Source organism: Ascaphus truei, chromosome 7 (genome assembly GCF_040206685.1).
Source record: "Ascaphus truei isolate aAscTru1 chromosome 7, aAscTru1.hap1, whole genome shotgun sequence".
Lineage (NCBI taxonomy): Eukaryota > Metazoa > Chordata > Amphibia > Anura > Ascaphidae > Ascaphus > Ascaphus truei.
This window is the reverse complement of record NC_134489.1, coordinates 43,344,577-43,365,908: the sequence shown is the minus strand read 5'-3', so window position 1 is coordinate 43,365,908 and position 21,332 is coordinate 43,344,577. Positions and strand designations below refer to the sequence as shown.

The 21,332-nt window shown below is 51.5% G+C and overlaps 2 protein-coding genes across 10 annotated transcripts in view; both read left to right on the top strand.

Annotated features, from left to right (window-relative positions):
* Positions 1-888: 888 nt before the first annotated feature.
* Positions 889-7,686, top strand: PYGO2 (pygopus family PHD finger 2). Of its 2 annotated transcripts, none has more exons than XM_075608106.1 (3): positions 889-1,571; positions 2,984-3,102; positions 4,432-7,686. In XM_075608106.1, the coding sequence occupies exons 1-3, from the start codon at positions 1,511-1,513 to the stop codon at positions 5,488-5,490; spliced, it is 1,239 nt and encodes a 412-aa protein (XP_075464221.1). In that variant the 5' UTR covers positions 889-1,510; the 3' UTR covers positions 5,491-7,686. The 2 variants fall into 2 exon arrangements, with proteins under 2 accessions (XP_075464221.1, XP_075464222.1); XM_075608107.1 differs by having other exon boundaries at positions 891-1,571; positions 2,984-3,033; positions 4,432-7,685.
* A 3,697-nt stretch (positions 7,687-11,383) lies between these two features.
* PBXIP1 (PBX homeobox interacting protein 1) overlaps positions 11,384-21,332 on the top strand; it is a 29,912-nt gene continuing 19,963 nt past the window's right edge. The window contains exons 1-4 of one of the 8 annotated variants that reach the window (XM_075608099.1): positions 11,386-11,645; positions 14,768-14,870; positions 19,120-19,208; positions 20,558-20,630. In XM_075608099.1, the coding sequence (XP_075464214.1) occupies positions 19,149-19,208; positions 20,558-20,630 (133 nt within the window). In that variant the 5' untranslated portion in view covers positions 11,386-11,645; positions 14,768-14,870; positions 19,120-19,148. Of the gene's footprint in view, positions 11,646-14,726; positions 14,871-18,398; positions 18,418-19,119; positions 19,209-19,677; positions 19,719-19,811; positions 19,855-20,557; positions 20,631-21,332 lie in introns of those variants that run through there. The other 7 variants (XM_075608098.1, XM_075608104.1, XM_075608097.1 and 4 more) reach the window with 7 other exon arrangements.

The window sequence follows — 21,332 nt, the reverse complement described above, 5'->3', positions numbered from 1 at the left end:
TCCCTTATAACTCTGAAATATAGATAGCAAAATAAACATATTGATTAGCTTTAGGTGGGTGCACGAGGTAGGGCTGTGCTTATTGCGACATGACCGATAAAGTCACTGTCGCCATTGCGATAGTTGCAAATCAAGTTTAGGCGACGTCGCTGGCTACAAGGCCAATGACGTCATAAAAAGGGAAGGTAGAGGGACGGAGAAGCTCTCTGGCCACAAGGAGAGACCGTCGGCGGAAAAAAAAAAATCAAATAACCGTGACTACCAGATTTTTGGTAGCGCTGTTGCTTGGTCGCGTGTACTATAAGCGCCGACAACAGCGACAATGCATTTGTGTTGACGCGGCGGCGGCGCCATAAGCGCAGCCTAAGGGGTGCGAAGTTTACTGATTTTGCACCCTTACCCAATAAATATTTCCTGCACTATTCAGTGGTTTAATCATAGATAAAGAAACCACAATGTACATCATTTAAATTAAATGGTATTCCTATTTAGTTAAATTAAAATGTAGGAATAAAAAAAACACAAAACATCTTCAGTGAGAGCACAAAGGCCACAAACAGTGCCCAGAGGGCAGACATCATCAATAAATCGGATGCTTGTGGCAGCATGGACTACATCTCCCGAACTGCCCTGCGCGGCGCATGCGCTATGTGTCCTCTGGTATGTGCCATTGTCACGTTGAGGGAGATGTGACTGTACAAGCTATACATATACACACAAGGTTCCGGCGGAAGTTACCGGGCGCCTGGTATGATATAATCAGTAATAACTCGCATTGAATGCAGCCCGCTCCTGTTCCCTGCCCTCTTAACTGATTAAAATAAATGTGCCCCCCCCCCCCTATTCTCAGAATAAGATCGCCCGGCGCTGCTGGGAGCCGTGCAGGATGTTGGACTGTACCATTATTTGTGGGGGAGTTCGGAAGTTTATCGGCAGCCGCCATTGCCTTCTCCCGGTGCAGTGATGGATACTCGGGGCTCCGTAGTGCTGCTCGGTGACTGACTGATTCCCGGTCCGTGTGCGGTGTCCTTGCGGTGTCTCCCCACGCTTCCTCTCCTCCCCCTCATCCTCCTCTCGGTGGTAGCTACCTGGCGAGTTTCCGGCGCGCTCGTTACGTTTCCGGTTTTTTTTTGTGCGGGGTGAGAGGCCCGGAGCTGCCGAGCGGTGACGGAGCCGGGGAGAGCTCGGGGACCGAGGCCTGGAGCTGCCGAGCGGGTCGGGGACCGAGGCCTGTGTGTGAGAGGGGAGCCCGGGGGACCGAGGCCTGTGTGTGAGAGGGGAGCCCGGGGGACTGAGGCCTGGAGCTGCCGAGCGGGGCCTGGGGAGAGCTCGGGAACTGAGGCCTGGAGCTGCCGAGCGGGGCCGGGGACTAAGGCCTGGAGGTGCCGAGCGGAGCCGGGGACTGAGGCCTGGAGGTGCCGGGGAGAGCTCGGGGACTGAGGCCTGTGTGAGAGAGGGGAGCCCCGGGAGCATGCGCAGCCTGTGAGCTCCCGCCTCCCCGAGCCGCCCGATGGCTGCGGACCAGGACAAGCTGGACGGGCTGACCGTGCCGGGCCGTAGAGGCAAAGCCGGTGAGATGGGGGAAGAAGGGAGCCAGTGTGATGTGGATAATGCCGGGAGGGGGTATTGCCGGGACGAGGACAGGAGGAGAAGGGGTATTGCTGGGACGAGGAGAAGGGGTATTGCTGGGACGAGGAGAGGGGGTATTGCTGGGACGAGGAGAGGGGGTATTGTGGAGACAGGAGGAGGGGGGGTATTGTGGAGACAGGAGGAGGGGGGGTATTGTGGAGACAGGAGGAGGGGGGGTATTGTGGAGACAGGAGGACGGGGGGGGTATTGTGGAGACAGGAGGACGGGGGGGGTATTGTGGAGACAGGAGGAGGGGGGGTATTGTGGAGACAGGAGGAGGGGGGGTATTGTGGAGACAGGAGGAGGGGGGGTATTGTGGAGACAGGAGGAGGGGGGGTATTGTGGAGACAGGAGGAGGGGGGGTATTGTGGAGACAGGAGGAGGGGGGGTATTGTGGAGACAGGAGGAGGGGGGGTATTGTGGAGACAGGAGGAGGGGGGGTATTGTGGAGACAGGAGGAGGGGGGGTATTGTGGAGACAGGAGGAGGGGGGGTATTGTGGAGACAGGAGGAGGGGGGGTATTGTGGAGACAGGAGGAGGGGGGGTATTGTGGAGACAGGAGGAGGGGGGGTATTGTGGAGACTGGAGGAGGGGGGGTATTGTGGGGACTGGAGGAGGGGGGGTATTGTGGGGACAGGAGGAGGGGGGGGGGTATTGTGGGGTTGGGGTAATACCGGGAGGGGAGGGGGTAATGCCGGGGAGGGGGACAGAAGGGGAGGGGTAATGCCAGGAGGGGGAGAGGAGTTATTGCGGGGACGGGAACAGGAGGAGAGGGGGTCAAGTATATTGAGGTGGGGAGGCTTTGTAAAAGGAGGGGACAGGAGGTGGGGTAAACATGTGAGGGGGGGAGAGGAATAGTAGGGGACAGAGGAGTAGTGGGGCTGTGGGCCTCCTGATGTTGGGCTGTTTGTTATAACAGGTGATAATTGTTAGAGGTGACGTAAAGTGAACCCCAAAGAGCTGTCACTTCTCGTGAAATCCCCTCAGCTATCCATGCTTGTGGTGAAGCAGTGAAGGGGTTCGGAGTAATATTGATGCTCGTTGAATAAAAACAACATACTGTACTTGTAAACGCTGTATTCTCTAATGGTAGCAATACAGTGGTGCTGGACTTGTATTTGTGCAGATGCAGTAATAATACTACATTTCTAGTGTTGTAGTCTGTGCCTGCAGGTGAAGGAACAACAATATTCTGATGTAATTGGCTGTGACTACGTTTTAGGTTCGGGTTAGTGGTTCCCCAGGTCGGGGTGGTGCACTGCCCCACACATGGCTCCTGGGGTGAGCTTGTGTGGGGGAGATGGGTATGTTGGGGAGTAACCTGGCATTGTAATGAGTCTGTCCGTTCTTGCAGGCATGCAGATGAAAAGTCCTGAAAAGAAACGACGCAAGTCAAACACTCAGGTATGGAGAACAGGGGGTGGGGAAGAGGCACAGCGGAAAGTAAAGGGACCGAATGCACAGTATAATAAGGTTGGGACCCTCCTCTATATCCTACACTTCTAGTCTAGTTCATTTATGTGTATGTTTTAAGTTACTCTGATGCCTCTTGTCTGCTGACTCCCCAGTAGACGTCGTTAACACACATTATTCTTTGTAACCATGTATAGTAGAGCCTCAATGACCTTATTTAATAAGCACATCAACTGGTGTGTGTGTGTGTGTGTGTGTGTGTGTGTGTGTGTGTGTGTGTGTGTGTGTGTGTGTGTGTGTGCACGTACACTATTGAATTTAAATTATTTCTATCGTGCAAAAAAGTGATGTTAATTAGCTGGTAACTATCTATAATGGCCATCACTGTTTAATAACTAGTCCCTGTCCTGTTTTAAAATCATCCAGCAGTCTTCTGTTTTAGATAAATATTTGTTACTATTGGGTATATCTTTCTGGTGCCCCTACTAATAGGGTCGTTGGTGTAAATGATCTGAGAACTGCGTTATAACTCATTACAGAAACCGTGCCATTGCAGCCGTGTGTCTTTATCAAATAACCCAGAGTTCCTAACAGAACAATATGTAAAGATTTATGATTAAGCGATCTGTTCTGTGTGTAATTGGACTTTTGTCCTGTTTGAAAAGGTGAGCCTATTTGAATTACAAAATAGTGTACTTCAAAATGCTCCTAGTTATGCTAAGTTATTTGTCTCCTGAAGTGTAGGTTCATTGTGAGGTTTTCATGCATCCTAAAGACCCAATATAAGGATTGTGCATAGGTGAGCATTCCACACCTGTCAGGGGGTCTCTTCCGTACACTTATTAAGATGCCTGTGAGGTTTGGAAAGCTCCGTACACTATCGTTTCATACTTTATTGTTTATTGCCCTAAAATACCCCAGTGCGTACAAATCGGTTCTCCATTGAAGTTCCAGTATTTGCCTGTAATTGGGGCTGTACTTTGGGAAAAATATTCTACGAAAAGCGAAGTAGGAATTCTTTAGTGTTAAATAGCAGCTTGTGGTCTCCATTCACATAACAATTACATCTAGATCTGGCCTTGTTAACACAGTAAAATAATTAGGACATTTTTAAATTAATTTTTGTGATCTTGTACTGGGTGCTTTTGGGTGCAGCTTGAGTTATACTGTTTTTTAAAGATCATCTCCAATTAGCAAGAGGATGTCTGATAAAGTTTCAAATGTGTTAAAATGGAGACGTGTGTGACATAGAATTGTTATTGTGAAATACAGACATGTTAAACCCTTTTATAGAGTAATCATTCCGTTTCACATGAGTTAAATCCGTTTTGATGCCTTTGCATTTTGTTTTTGTTCAGCCACTTGACCTTTAATGTGTGTCTGTTCCAGGGTCCCGCTTACTCTCATCTCTCAGAGTTCGCCCCTCCTCCCACCCCAATGGTGGACCACCTGGTGGCCTCAAATCCCTTCGAAGATGACTTTGGGGCACCCAAAGTTAGCGCTTCCTCTGCCCCCTTCATGAACAATCCCATGCCATTTGGAAACTTCCGCATGCAGGGTGGCATGCCGCCTCAAGTGCCCCCAGGCTACCCTGGGGGTCCCCAGCCCATGAGAAGGCAGCCTCCACCATTTCCTCCCAACCAGATGGGCCCCGGGTTTGGCATGCCTCAGAACCCAAACTACGCACAGCCCGGCAACATGAACTTTTCAAACCAGCCTTTCAACCAAGCCATGGGACAGAGCTTCAGCCCCCCTGCCGGGCAGATGATGCAGGGACCGGTTGGGGGCTTTGGGCCGATGATGTCACCAACCATGGGTCAGCCTCCCCGAGGGGACATGGGGCCTGGGCCTTTATTGAACTCCCCAGGCGGCCCACCATTCTCTCAAAGGTTTGGTTCGCCCGGCCACCCCTTCGGACAGCCCACAATGCCTAGACCCAGCCTCCCTCCCAACACCAGCCCTTTTGCTGGGTCGGACCAAAGCTTCCCCCCGGGGGTGGAAGACCACGGCAAGAATCTCAACCCTCCTAACAACACCTTCAGCCAAGAGCAGCATGTGGGCTCTCCGTCTGCTGTCAACGGCAATCAGCCAAACTTTACGCCAAACAGCACCACACGGGGGAACAGCAGCACCCCTGAAGTAAACAGCATCCCCCCTCCCAGTAAACCAACAGGGAACTCTGGGCACCAGCCCCCCCCGGGACTTGTGTACCCTTGTGGTGCCTGCCGAAACGAGGTGAACGACGACCAGGACGCCATCCTGTGCGAGGCCTCCTGCCAGAAGTGGTTCCACCGGGAGTGCACGGGGATGACAGAAAGTGCCTACGGCCTCCTCACCACAGAAGCCTCTGCTGTATGGGCCTGCGACTACTGCCTGAAAACCAAGGACATCCAGTCCGTCTACATCCGGGAGGGCATGGGGCAGCTAGTGGCGGCTAACGACGGGTGAGCGTGGCATGGGGAGAGGCAACTTGGTTACTCAGAGCTTTAACAACTGGTTTCCTCAGAACTACATGGGCAGGGGATGGTGAGACGGAGAGGTGACCGGTGGCTTTACCGGCGGGGGCCCTCGGAATGGGTGCGGAAGCTGATGGCGTGTAAGGATTGGACAGCAACATTAATATCGCTCTGTGATTGCGGGCCAACTAGCCAAAGCTATAGGACCGTCCTCGGGCCTGGGAGGTGACGAGGGGGCGCTGATCCCTCTTGTGTCCATGGTCCCGTTCTTCTCTGGAACTAGTGTTTTTAATTAGTCACAGACAAGTTCTACCTTTTTTAACATTTTAAGACCACGCTCCGTGTTTTTGTATAGAACCGTGTCCAGCGCCTGTATGTATTTTTGATAATGTGCGTCTGTCCTTGTTCTCCTGCAGAAACTTCACGTTCCCGCACTCACTGCGCAGTGTCTGACATTTGGAGCCCACCAGTCATTTGTGCAGAGGCGTCTTGTTCCTAATGGCAATGATGTTTTTACCCCCTTATGCTCTGTACATCCCGTTGACGGGAGTGTTTAATGGCTCTGACTTCCTACCATAAGTGCAAGTTGCATTTCTGTGGGAGGATTGGAGCTTAAACAGCATTGACTTGTTAAAAATGTGATGTATATTTCCTGCTCTTGTCCCATTCCCTGCCAGCTTATATCCCTAACCCAACTTGGCACTTACTGTCGCTCCAGAAGAGGGCAGAGAGGCTTGTGAGTATTAGTATTATATAAATCCAGTGTCTAATGTTTTACAGTGTTGCCCAGACTGTAGCAGGCCCGAATAACCTTCTGAGTTGTAACTTCCCTCTGCCGGTGGCACTGTAAATTCTGTGCAGGCAGATTCCGCCTCCTGAGCAGGTTAAGAAAAGTGAGATGTGCGTTAGCAGTGTTCAGCGTTGGCACTTGTACCGGTTACGCCTGTATTATGGGGATTTTTGTTGTTTTTTGGGGGGGAAGGAGAGAAGGGATTATACATTCTGGATATATTGTAAAAACAGAACCAATCTCTTTCCCTTATCCACTCGCTTCAGGGACAAGTTATGAGGGATCTTTAGAAAGTTACTAATTTCCACCCCCAAATATCACTGTTACACGGGCTCTCTGGTACATGCAAATTCATATGATCTGATATGGTGTGAATCCTTTTCTGTTTATTCCCACAATACCCACAATGCAATATTACTTTGAGCTGAAACCTCTTCTGCCCGTACAGCAAGATACTGTACACTATTCTCCCAGTGCAACAAGCACAGTGCAAGAGACCCAGTTTGTGTCTCGACTCCTTCCGTGAGAACCTGCTCTGGCGGAGTTTGGAAGGAAATTCACTTCCTTTTCCCCTTTGGCTAGATCAGGGGTAGCCAACTCCAGTCCTTAAGAGCTACCAATAAGTCAGTCTTTGACTGAGCCACCTGTGCTGCAGCAGGGATATCCTGACAACCTGACCTGTTGGTAGCTCTTGAGAACGGGACTTGACCACACCTTGGCTAGAGGTATCTGTACAGAGATAACAAGTGGTGGTTTGCGTTCTACCTCATTCTAAAACCGTGCAAACCTGGACTAGGAACCGCTGAGGTGTAAAGTGACAAGTCTCATTTTTTGAGGGTTGTGTTTGAGCTTGACCCTGCCATTCCACAAACAGTTGTCTTCACTTGTCCAAGTTTATAAACATCGTAGAATATATCTCCTGTAAAGTGTACCACCATCCATCTACTCCATGGCAAACGCCGACATTTTAACTACACCGGTTAAGCTTTCTCTGTCCTCGTGTTCTGGCACGTATAGTCTCCATGAAAATATTATTGTGGTAATCAAAACAGACATGCAAATCCTTCCTCTGGAAATTAGGTTTATTTGCTTTGGTGAAGTAACCCAACTTTATTGAGCACTGCTAGCTCTGCTGCTCTCTGCAGATATGAACAGTGATGTCCCTTCGTATGTATTCCATTGGAAATAAAAGAATGTCTGATCACAGCTACAGTAATATCTTCCAGCTGTGAGCTGCGTTACCCTGTACGTTCTTCTCTCGTGGTGATACAAGTACAACTGTGGTTTAATCACCTGCCCTGCTCTGCGTCCAGCAGTCAGTCACCGCAGTGAGAACCATGTTTTTTTTTTTGTTTTTATTTCCATCAATATAAAGCTATTTGAAAAAAAAAGTGTTTTGTGTCTTATTGCTTGGTGATGTTGTCCTCACATGGCTGGGATCCCTTGCAGGCTTCCCTGGAACAGGCTGAATGTTTTATTCACAGTGAGCATGCATGTCTCCTTTTCCTGCATGTTTTGGGCCTAGCTGCTCATTCGTTCAGTACCACAACCACCATGTTAGTAAAGTGTAATGAGCGTCAGTTACTCTGAAAATGCTCTCGTATAATATAAGCGGTCCTGCCACACACAGGTCCACGAGATGACGACGGTTTCTGTTGCGTTAGCTGATAATTCTCTCGCTGTTTGTCCCTGTGCTTCAGCAGAATGTCACAAGTGGAGGCAGGGTCGCCTACTCACGTCTCCCTGTGCCACGGTTTGCATTTACAACAAAACAAGCTTAGATTAGCATATTGCACTCGCGCACGCACTTACTCAAACAAAGAAGTGCCATGGTTAGAAAGAATCCCTTATTGGATGAGCAATGTTAAAAGTATTCTGGAAATCCCTGTGACCGCTGCTCCCTGAAATGAATCCCTACACAGTACCGATTGGGACATTGGGGAGTGGCTGTCTCGTCGCCATCAAATCCTCGCTGGCATTTGGCCGCAGAGGAAGCCACTCCGGTGCTGACACTCGGCCACTTCTATGATATGTAACTATAACTAGGGTTAGTTTTGGGCTGGAGTTAACTTTAGGGGTTTTAGCTGTGAGGGCAATGGGTTAACTTTAGAGGTTTTAGCTGTAAGAGGTTGAGGTTTTTAGGGTAGGGGTAATGTTAGTATTAGGGGGTTTAGGGACTTGGTGGTGCAGTGGCCTGCGCTGGAGTATCCCTATGGCGAGGTCACATGCGGCTAAAAAACGGCGGTTACTAGGTCGTGGACAAATGCCATAGACCGTGCACGGTATGAGGGGTAAGTGCTGTCCTCCGCTCCTTTCAATATAAATATAAGGCCCAAAGCAAGCGGCCATTGCACCGTGCCTGCTGCTCTGGGACTTCCCTCTGTTCTCTGGCGGAGGCTGGGAAGCATGAAAGTGAGCCGGTCTGTGCTATGTCCGGAACACTTCCAGTACAGGCCGTAATAAATAGGAATATTCAAATACACTAACGTCTTTCTAGAGCATACATATCACGTGTCAGGCAGGTCTACCGCCCTGCCCTTCCCATTAGCTCTTAGCATGCAGCCAGGGATTCTGGGAAATTACATGCAAATGCACACATGAAACCAAAGAGGTCGAATAAGCTGTCTCTGAGTAGGTTAATGGCTGTGCACTTCTTTAATGATGGGCGGTGCAGAAAAGCTGTGTAATGCCGCAGGCAGAAGCTTATGGGGGTCCCATGTTCAAATGGACATGATGTAAAAGGTGACACTGCTCATTTGCATGTCACTGCCCAGAATCCCTGGCTACATGGAAGCACTGTGTGCCGAGAGATAATGGGGAAGGGCAGGGTCGCAGGCCTGTCTTGGGATCTTTATTTGCTGGAAAGCACACAGAAAACATTGAATAATCAGTATGCATCACTAGCTGACGGATAAAGGGGAAAGTAAACTGGTGATGAACATCCCCCCTTATCGGAATAGAGGTGCACAAGCCGCTGCTGTACGGGCCTATAGCTTTAAGCAGCCACCAGGACACTGGAAAAACAAAAAGCTGGCAGGGTGTAGGTGCTAAGAGCCAGGGGATATTTATAGCTGGGTCCTGCGTCCTGTTTAGGCTGCTGGGGCCTATTTTGTATGCAGTGCACTCCCCCTCCCTGTAACCTGCAGCCCGGCCTCCTATTCACAGATACAGATTTCCTGCCCCATGGCCTGGCAATTGCCACTGACTGGAAGCGCAACTCCTGCAGCTCTCCCGTGTCCTGCAGCTCTGTCATTCCCAACACAGACACTCTTACTGGCTATGGGGAACGAGTGCAAGCTTCTGGTGTTTTGCACGTGTGATGTGCTGCGATGTGTGATTGTACAGGGGGGTGATGCCTGCGTTAAGATTCAGACCTCCCTGCTGATGGGGTGCAGGAAGGTGCCCCCCACCCCTCATCTCTCCCCCTCCTACTCCATCTCTCCTCCGTACTCCACCTCTCTATCTTCCATCTCTCCCCCACTACTTTAACTCTCTCCCCCCTCCTACTACATCTCTCTCCTCCCTCTTCCATCTCACCCCCCCTCCTCCATCTCACCCCCCCCCCCCCCTCCATCTCTCTCCCCCTACTCCATTTCTCCCCCTACTCTCTCCCCCCTCTTCCATCTCTCTCCCGCCCTCTTCCATCTCTCCCCTCTCTCCCCTCTACTCCATCGCTCCCCCTCCTCATCTCTCCCCCTCTCCTCTTCCATCTCTCCCTGCTCCTACTCCATCTCTCTCCCCACCCATCTCTCTCCCCTCCTCCATCATCTCTCCCCCCCTTTCTCATCCATCATCTCTCCCCTCCTCCATCCCTCACCCATCATCTCTCCCCCCCTTTCTCATCCATCATCTCTCCCCTCCTCCATCATCTCTCCCCTCTCCTTCATCTCCCCCTCCTACTCCATCTCTCCCCCCCTACTCCATCTCTCTCCCCACCCATCTCTCTCCCCACCCATCTCTCCCCTCCTCCATCCCTCACCCATCATCTCCCCCCCCCTTTCTCGTCCATCATCTCTCCCCTCCTCCATCATCTCTCCCCTCTCCTTCATCTCCCCCTCCTACTTCATCTCTCCCCCCTCCTACATCTTCCCCTCCTACTCCATCTTTCTCCTTCCCTCTTCTCTCTTCGCCCTCTTCTATGTCTCTCCCCACGCATCTCTCTCCCCTCCTTCATCTCTCTCCACCCCTCATCCATCATCTCACCCGCCTTTCTCCTCCATCATCTCTCCCCTCTCCTCCATCACCTCTCCCCTCTCATCCATCTCTCCTCCATCATCTCTCCCCTCTCCCCCATCTCCTACTTTATCTCTCCTCCCCTCCATCTCCCCCTCCTACTCCATCTCTCTCCTTCCCTCTCCTCCTCTCTTCCCCCTCTTCCATCTCTCCCTTCTCCATCTCTCCCCCCTACTCCATCTCTCCCTCTTCCATCTCTTCTCCATCTCCCCCCTCCTCCATCTCTCACCCCCTCTTCTCCATCGCTCCCCCTCCTGCATCTCTCCTCCTCCATCTCTCCCCCTTCCTCCATCTCTCTCCCCCCTCTTCTCCATCGCTCCCCCTCCTCCATCTCTCTCCCCCCTCTTCTCCATCGCTCCCCCTCCTCCATCTCTCTCCCCCCTCTTCTCCATCGCTCCCCCTCCATCTCTCCTCCCTCTCCTCCTCCATCTCTCTCCCCCTCATCTCTCCCCCCTTTCTCCTCCATCATCTCTCCCCCCTTTCTCCTCCATCATCTCTCCCCCCTTCTCCTCCATTATCTCTCCCCCCCTTTCTCCTCCATCATTCTCCCCCTTTTCTCCTCCATCATCTCTCCCCCCTTTCTCCTCCATCATCTCTCCCCCCCTTTCTCCTCCATCATCTCTCCCCCCCTTTCTCCTCCATCATCTCTCTCCTCCATAATCTCCCCCCCATGATCCTTCCTCTGTCAGCACCACCTGTCACTGTCCCTCTCCGCTCCGGCAGTGTCAGGGTCAATCAGAGACCTGTCACTCAACGAGCTGTTCATTCCTTCCCATGGGGCGGGCTCAGCCACCGCCCCCTTAGTAACCAGCCCGCGCTCTCATTGGCTGACATGGGGGATGCCTTCGCCGATTGGGCGGGGCGTTGTCACGTGCTCTCTGCGCTCTCAGAAGTAGTTAGACAGTGAGCCGAGTCGTACCGGGATCGGGGAAACCAGAACCCGAACCCAGGGAAACCAGTACCCATGGGAACTCGAACCCGGGGGAGCCAGAACAACTAGATCACAGGGGAACAAAAACACGGGACAGTGAGCCGGACCGGGACCCAGGGAACCAGAACCCCTAGGGAGCCAGAACCCGAGGGAACCGGGACCCGGGGAACCAGAACCCGGGGAGCAGGGGCAGGTGAGAACCGCAGGGCATGCTGGGAGATCTAGGGATAAATAACTTTATTATAAGGAGGTCTCACTCAGACCGAGTGTCACTCATAATACCATCTCACTCAGACCGAGCGTCACTCATTATACCGTCTCGCTCACTCAGACCGAGTGTCGCTCATCATACCGTCTCTCACTCAGACCGAGTGTCACTCATTATACCGTCTCACTCACCCAGACCGAGTGTCACTCATAATACCATCTCACTCAGACCGAGCGTCACTCATCATACCGTCTCACTCACTCAGACCGAGTGTCACTCATTATACCGTCTCACTCACCCAGACCGAGTGTCACTCATTATACCGTCTCGCTCACTCAGACCGAGTGTCACTCATAATACCATCTCACTCAGACCGAGCGTCACTCATTATACCGTCTCACTCACCCAGACCAAGTGTCGCTCATTATACCGTCTCACTCAGACCGAGCGTCACTCATTATACCGTCTCACTCACCCAGACCGAATGTCGCTCATTATACCGTCTCACTCAGACCGAGTGTCACTCATAATACCATCTCACTCAGACCGAGCGTCACTCATTATACCGTCTCACTCACCCAGACCGAGTGTCACTCATTATACCGTCTCACTCACTCAGACCGAGTGTCACTCATAATACCATCTCACTCAGACCGAGCGTCACTCATCATACCGTCTCACTCACTCAGACCGAGTGTCACTCATTATACCGTCTCACTCACCCAGACCGAGTGTCACTCATTATACCGTCTCGCTCACTCAGACCGAGTGTCGCTCATTATACCGTATTACTCAGACCAAGTGTCACTCATTATACCGTCTCACTCACCCAGACCGAGTGTCGCTAATTATACCGTCTCGCTCACTCAGACCGAGTGATGCTAATTATACCGTCTCGCTAACTCAGACCGAGTGTCGCTCATTATACCGTCTCGCTCACTCAGACCGAGTGTCGCTCATTATACCGTATCACTCTCCCAGACCGAGTGTCGCTCATTATACCGTCTCGCTCACTCAGACCGAGTGTCGCTCATTATACCGTCTCACTCAGACCGAGCGTCGCTCATTATACCGTCTCATTCAGACCGAGCGTCGCTCATTATACCGTCTCACTCAGACCAAGCGTCACTCATACTGTCTCACTCAGACCGAGCGTCACTCATTATACTGTCTCACTCAGACCGAGCGTCACTCATTATACCGTCTCACTCACCCAGACCAAGTGTCGCTCAGACCGAGCGTCACTTATTATACCGTCTCACTCAGACCGAGCGTCACTTATTATACCGTCTCACTCAGACCGAGCGTCACTCATTAAACCGTCTCACTCAGACAGAGCGTCACTCATTATACGTTTCACTCAGACCGAGCGTCATTCATTATACCGTCTCACTCACCCAGACCGAGTGTCGCTCATTATACCGTCTCACTCAGACCGAGCGCCACTCATTATACTGTCTCACTCAGACCGAGCGCCACTCATTATACTGTCTCACTCAGACCGAGCGTCACTCATTATACTGACTCACTCAGACCGAGTGTCACTCATTATACCGTCTCACTCACCCAGACCGAGTGTCACTCATTATACCGTCTCGCTCACTCAGACCGAGTGTCGCTCATTATACCGTATTACTCAGACCAAGTGTCACTCATTATACCGTCTCACTCATCCAGACCGAGTGTCGCTAATTATACCGTCTCGCTCACTCAGACCGAGTGATGCTAATTATACCGTCTCGCTCACTCAGACCGAGTGTCGCTCATTATACCGTCTCGCTCACTCAGACCGAGTGTCGCTCATTATACCGTATCACTCTCCCAGACCGAGTGTCGCTCATTATACCGTATCACTCTCCCAGACCGAGTGTCGCTCATTATACCGTATCACTCTCCCAGACCGAGTGTCGCTCATTATACCGTCTCGCTCACTCAGACCGAGTGTCGCTCATTATACCGTCTCACTCAGACCGAGTGTCGCTCATTATACCGTCTCACTCAGACCGAGCGTCGCTCATTATACCGTCTCACTCAGACCAAGCGTCACTCATACTGTCTCACTCAGACCGAGCGTCACTCATTATACTGTCTCACTCAGACCGAGCGTCACTCATTATACCGTCTCACTCACCCAGACCAAGTGTCGCTCAGACCGAGCGTCACTTATTATACCGTCTCACTCAGACCGAGCGTCACTCATTAAACCGTCTCACTCAGACAGAGCGTCACTCATTATACGTTTCACTCAGACCGAGCGTCATTCATTATACCGTCTCACTCACCCAGACCGAGTGTCGCTCATTATACCGTCTCACTCAGACCGAGCGTCACTCATTATACTGTCTCACTCAGACCGAGCGCCACTCATTATACTGTCTCACTCAGACCGAGCATCACTCATTATACGTCTCACTCAGACCGAGCGTCACTCATTATACTTCTCACTCAGACCGAGCGTCACTCATTATACCGTCTCACTCACCCAGACCGAGTGTCGCTCATACCGTCTCTCTCAGGCTGAGTGTCACTCATTATACCATCTCACTCAGACCGAGTGTCGCTCATTATACCGTCTCACTCAGACAGTGTCGCTCATTATACCGTCTCGCTCACGCCGAGTGTCGCTCGTTATACCGTCTCGCTCGCTCACGCCGAGTGTCGCTCGTTATACCGTCTCGCTCGTTATACCGTCTCGCTCGCTCACGCCGTGTCGCTCGTTATACCGTCTCGCTCGCTCACGCCGAGTGTCGCTCGTTATACCGTCTCGCTCGCTCACGCCGAGTGTCGCTCGTTATACCGTCTCGCTCGCTCACGCCGAGTGTCGCTCGTTATACCGTCTCGCTCGTTATACCGTCTCGCTCGCTCACGCCGTGTCGCTCGTTATACCGTCTCGTTCGCTCACGCCGAGTGTCGCTCGTTATACCGTCTCGCTCGCTCACGCCGAGTGTCGCTCGTTACACCGTCTCGCTCGCGCCGAGTGTCGCTCGTTATACCGTAGGCAGTTGGCACAATTTTATAATCTAAATTTCACCTACACCTCGTTCCCTTTGCCCTTCTCTCTATCAGTTTAACGGCCAGGTTTAAGTGACTGTAACTTCTGCTCCCAGGAGATCCGTGTGACGTGGGGAACACGTGTCATACGTCGGACGCCAGCGTAAATGCGCACACGCCTGGAGCAGATTGCATCCTTTTGCTCCATATCCCCACAAAGTAAGTGCTTCAAACTAGAAAAGGGAGATGGTGATGTAGTATAATAGTTTGGTAATGTTCAATGCCGGCAATGCTGAAGGAGTTCCAAGGATGTCGTCTCGGGGCACAAACGTTCCAGAAGAAGGTGAAACATCATTGAATTATAGCTTCCATACAGCGTGTAAATCTGTATTCCTGGCAGTCCATATGATGCCTGTTCTTGGTCTCCAAATAAGTTCATTCAGACCAAACAAGCGTTATTCTGTTTGCTTTGTTGCCCAAATATTTACCATTGTGGATCAAAATGTATTGCATTGAATCATTCATTCGTTTGTTTTTTTTTGCATTATTTATCTCTGTATCGTTCTTGCTGTTTAACACAACTAGGAAGTTATTGGGGAGAAAATAAACCACAGGTGAAATCTTACACGCGAGGGTCTCCCCAATATGTGTCACTTTCACTGCTGCTGGACACTAAGCCAGTGTGGACAGGGTTAACATCGTCCGCAAAAGACAGGCACCACTTCAAAGAGCTGCTGTTGCTGCACCGTCCTGGTTGAGCTGCCGTTGCCGCGCTCTCGGCACCGTCCTGGTTGAGCTGCCGTTGCCGCGCTCTCGGCACCGTCCTGGTTGAGCTGCCGTTGCCGCGCTCTCGGCACCGTCCTGGTTGAGCTGCCGTTGCCGCGCTCTCGGCACCGTCCTGGTTGAGCTGCCGTTGCCGCGCTCTCGGCACCGTCCTGGTTGAGCTGCCGTTGCCGCGCTCTCGGCACCGTCCTGGTTGAGCTGCCGTTGCCGCGCTCTCGGCACCGTCCTCGTTGAGCTGCTGTTGCCGCGCTCTCGGCACCGTCCTGGTTGAGCTGCCGTTGCCGCGCTCTCGGCACCGTCCTGGTTGAGCTGCCGTTGCCGCGCTCTCGGCACCGTCCTGGTTGAGCTGCCGTTGCCGCGCTCTCGGCACTGTCCTGGTTGAGCTGCCGTTCCTTGGAGATGTGATTTTGAGGCTTTCTTGGATGTTGCTTTTTTGCACTGACTTCTGCCCGACGTCTCCTCCCTACTGAAACTCTGGAGCGGATTTCGGGTCCTTTACGGTTTGTTTCATCAACTTGCTGTTCATTGCTACGAATAGCTAGCAAGGCTTCTGTCTCTGCGGCACGGTGTTTCGTGGCAGTCTCTGTGGCACGGTGTTTCGTGGTGCTCTTGGCAGACTTGCCAGCTGTCTCTGCGGCACGGTGTTTCGTGGTGCTCTTGGCAGCCTTGCTAGCTGTCTGTGCGGCACGGTGTTTCGTGGTGCTCTTGGCAGTCTTGTCGTGGTTTTCTTCAGCACAGTGTTTCGTGGTGCTCTTGGCAGTCTTGTCATGGTTTTCTTCAGCACGGTGTTTCGTGGTGCTTTTGGGTGGCGTGTTGCTTTTTGCCTTCTGCAGGCGGTTTAGAGGTGCTCTTTCCAAGTTTCTCCTGCTAGCTGTCCAATTGCACTCTTCGTAACCTTGCAGCGGTCTCTCCCATGGTCTTGTTTTCTGTAAGCGGTTTGGTGGTACTCGGAGAGGCCTTTCCTGGTTTCTATTCCTCTGTGTATTTGGTGGTACTTTGAGAAGGATTACTGGTGTTGGTATTCTACCAGCTGTTCGGTAATGCTCCTGGTGCCTTTCCCGGTTTCTCTTCCTCTTGTTGGGTGCACAAACGTAAGCCTCTTTACAAAAGATTTGACAGTTCCTGATAATGAAAGCATTGGACTCTGGAAATCAAAACCAAGTAGCCGGAGAAGATATTCCAACACGACCTGGGACGCTGTCTCCAGAGGTCTGCTCGTCTTCACCAAGCGCGTCTGGAGTTTGTCTCTCTTATATCCACAGGAGATGGACACCTACAAGCGCCTTGTTCTTGGTGAAAAAGAAATATATTAATGAGCATCAAAAATAAAAATAAAAGTTCCTTTTGATCCGGTTTCTACTTTTGCTCCTTGAGATGCTGCTAATTTCTTACTATATTTGGAAATACATTTGCCACGCTCAGTAGCACTCATTTTGGCATAAATATATATTCATGATGTGGTGGGAGTTTGAGCTAGCTGGAAGTGTGTGTGTGTGTGTGTGTGTGTGTGTGTGTGTGTGTGTGTGTGTGTGTGTGTGTGTGTGTGTGTGTGTGTGTGTGTGTGTGTGTGTGTGTGTGTGTGTGCGTATTTGGTAAACATAATCTTGTTGCATGTTCCTCTGCGTCTAGATAAGAGTACGTCACTCAAGCATCATACAATCCGATATCGAGCTCTATGAAGTTGCAGATGAACTCCCCAAATGTGTCACCAGGGGGAAATTGGGGAAAGAATTTGACAGCAGAAAACTCCTTGTTTGGGCTTTTTGGGATTTGGTTTCGAGTCCGTTCATGTAACAGGGCACCGCTACAAGAAAAAGAAAGTTCTTTGTTCCTGTACTCCACTGCATCATTGGAGAATGTTACCCTGGAAGGTTCACTAACCTATAACATGGGTGTGGCTGTGCAGTGTACGCTCACTCCACGTTATCTTGGTGTTTGTGTAGGGAAGTCGTGTCCGCTGCATAATGGGCACTGAATGCCTAACAAGAACAATGTCTTCTTCTGAGGGATAACATAAACAAATTACCAGCGCCGCTTAACAATGGTATCCTCTCCTCCTGTGGGCATGAGGGGTATATTCCCAGCTCCCCGAGCTGTGAGTGACCTGTACCCCTATGTGTAGCATCTATTAGACTTTCAGATGGCTACACTGCCCCCATGTAATGCCATATCGAGGGTCCGGAAATGTGGCTTTGACCCCTTTTATATTGAAGAGGCTCATTAGGTGAATGTCTCAGAGCAAAATATCAACGTGAATGAGTTCTTTTCCTAGCACTCCCAGGAATGCTTTGTTCCATGCTTGCCCCTGTCATTAGGCGGAGTGGCAGAATAAATGTATCTGTGTCTCTTCTCTCTGGACTGTTTACACAACTTTGTCTTTATGGGTTAGTGCTGTGGAATATACGCGCTCCTCTGGTTACCACATCTCCTTCACTTCCTTCCTGCTTCGCAGAACCACTCTCCACGTTTTGCAGAGAAGCTGGACACGAAGCCTTTGCAGTGGGTAACCGTGGCTCAGTAATCCAAGCGTTCTGCCTTCTGTGTTTGCGTTGCGCAGACACGGAGACGCGACTTGCCGCCTGCCAAAGCAGCTTGGGAACATTGGGAGCCCAGGAACTGCCTGTGCAGGCGGAAAACCTTCTGCATTCAACTTTCTCCCCTCTGTTCGCTTTGTTCATTGTTCAGAAGTTGCCTCTAGCAACCGGTTTTATTTGTGCCGTAGCGGTTCATCCTGCTCACTTCCACAATCATTCTTACCATCTCCCTGTCGGGTCGTTCAGTACCGGTTCTGTTCCTGTTATTTCTGGGTTACCCGCCGTGCACATTAGCCGTTGAGTGAAAGACACGATATGTATTTCTTTTTGCAGCATGCATCTTGCTGGGTAGTAACCTCGGGTCTCTTTCAGCAGCTGATAACATTTAAATAATGTTTTCATGGAGACTTTCAAGTTGAAACTGCGCAGAGAGAAAATGGTTTCCGGCGGTAAGAGGTGCAGATAGCTAATCGATACATAGGCCAATGAACAGCAGAGGTGCTCACTGAACAGACCTCGTTCCCCTGTAATAATAACCGGGATATGTCCCAATGTGTCTTTGGGGTTTTGAAACCAGAACCTGACCTTGATCATGTTACAATTTTTTTTCTTTTCTTCAAACCATAACATAAAGGTACCAGGAACATACAAGGAATACATGTTCCCAAACTTGTCCCGCTAAATTGCCTGGGTGAGGAGTCCGTTGTGCATTCCCCTGGTGCATATACACTCATTTGCTTACCTCTGTTGATTTTACTAGTCAGATAACCTCAAGCAAATCAAGTCGGAGCATCTTCCCTCTTGTGAGATCAGGAAAGGAGCAGCAAACTCCCCCAGAACTCAAACACCTCGTTTCTGGGATTCTTATTGATTTTATTAAGAACTTTAATTTACGTTGATATTCTTCAAAGACCCCTGAGAGTGACAGATCTCTTACTCAAATGTACAGAGCTTTCCAAACCTCACAGGTCTCTTCTTCACATGTTCAGAGCTTTCCTAAGCTCACAGGTCTCTTCTTCACATGTTCAGAGCATTCCAAACCTCACGGGTCTCTTCCTCGCATGTACATAGCTTTCCAAACCTAAAGGGTCTCTTCTTCACGTGTGGAACAGCAGATTGTAAGCTATATGGTCTTATCTTTTCTGACATAGGTTAACACAGTTCCTGGACAGGAAGAAGAATGTCGGATTCTCCGGAGACCAGAGACTCTGAGAATAACTGGGTGATCGCCAGCACAGAGGTATGAGAATAACTGGGTGATCGCCAGCACAGAGGTATGAGAATAACTGGGTGATCGCCTGCACAGAGGTATGGGAATAACTGGGTGATCGCCTGCACAGAGGTATGAGAATAACTGGGTGATCGCCAGCACAGAGGTATGAGAATAACTGGGTGATCGCCAGCACAGAGGTATGAGAATAACTGGGTGATCGCCTGCACAGAGGTATGGGAATAACTGGGTGATCGCCTGCACAGAGGTATGGGAATAACTGGGTGATCGCCTGCACAGAGGTATGAGAATAACTGGGTGATCGCCTGCACAGAGGTATGAGAATAACTGGGTGATCGCTAGCACAGAGGTATGAGAATAACTGGGTGATCGCTAGCACGGAGGTATGAGAATAACTGGGTGATCGCTAGCACAGAGGTATGAGAATAACTGGGTGATCGCCAGCACGGAGGTATGAGAATAACTGGGTGATCGCCAGCACGGAGGTATGAGAATAACTGGGTGATCGCTAGCACAGAGGTATGGGAATAACTGGGTGATCGCCAGCACAGAGGTATGAGAATAACTGGGTGATCGCCAGCACAGAGGTATGAGAATAACTGGGTGATCGCCAGCACAGAGGTATGAGAATAACTGGGTGATCGCCAGCACAGAGGTATGAGAATAACTGGGTGACTGGGCTGTCACTTTGCTGAGCACATATATGTGGTGTAAGCGGCAGGCGTGTGCTGAGCTATAAATGAACACATGACCACACCGCGTGTGGCTCGGAGACAGAACAGCTGCAAACCCTGGGGGTCCTGAGCTGGAATATTTGGGGGACCCTGCACATCTAATAATAGAATTGAACGTCTTTCTCAGGATAGCCCAGTGGGGGGAGGGCGTCTCTGTGCTGTAGAGAGCCCAGAGGGGGGGTCTGTGCTGCCCAGAGGGGGGGTCTGTGCTGCCCAGAGGGGGGGTCTGTGCTGCCCAGAGGGGGGGTCTGTGCTGCCCAGAGGGGGGATCTGTGCTGCCCAGAGGGGGGATCTGTGCTGCCCAGAGGGGGGATCTGTGCTGCCCAGAGGGGGGATCTGTGCTGCCCAGAGGGGGGATCTGTGCTGCCCAGAGGGAGGGTCTGTGCTGCCGAGTGGTAGTGTTCTCTGTGCTGCTGAATGGGGGGGGTCTCGGTGCTGCAGAGAGCCCAGTGGGGGGTCTCTGTGCTGCTGAATGGGGGGGTCTCGGTGCTGCAGAGAGCCCAGTGGGGGGTCTCTGTGCTGCTGAATGGGGGGGTCTGTGGGGGACGGGGGGGGGATGTCTCTGCGCTTCCGTCGGTCCCTGGCTATGTGACTATTGGGGTGACCATGCTTTGTACTCTGCAGGGTTTCCCGGTGGAATCCTTGGGAGCCGCTCACTCAGAAACTCACCATGTCCGAGAGTCCGATGCATCCACAGGTAACGGTTACTCACAGAGCCATCAAACAGCTCCTCCTTTCTCACCCCGCCCCCCTTCCCGATGCATCCACAGGTAACGGTTACTCACAGAGCCATCAAACAGCTCCTCCTTTCTCACCCCCCCCCCCCCCCCCTTCCCGATGCATCCACAGGTAACGGTTACTCACAGAGCCATCAAACAGCTCCTCCTTTCTCCCCCCCCCCCCCCCCTTCCCGATGCATCCGCAGGTAACGGTTACTCACAGAGCCATCAAACAGCTCCTCCTTTCTCTCCCCCCCCCTTCCCGATGCATCCGCAGGTAACGGTTACTCACAGAGCCATCAAACAGCTCCTCCTTTCTCTCCCCCCCCCCCCTTCCGATGCATCCGCAGGTAACGGTTACTCACAGAGCCATCAAACAGCTCCTCCTTTCTCTCCCCCCCCCCCCCTTCCCGATGCATCCGCAGGTAACGGTTACTCACAGAGCCATCAAACAGCTCCTCCTTTCTCTCCCCACCCCCCCTTCCCGATGCATCCGCAGGTAACGGTTACTCACAGAGCCATCAAACAGCTCCTCCTTTCTCTCCCCCCCCCCCCTTCCCGATGCATCCGCAGGTAACGGTTACTCACAGAGCCATCAAACAGCTCCTCCTTTCTCTCCCCCCCCCCCCCCCTTCCCGATGCATCCACAGGTAACGGTTACTCACAGAGCCATCAAACAG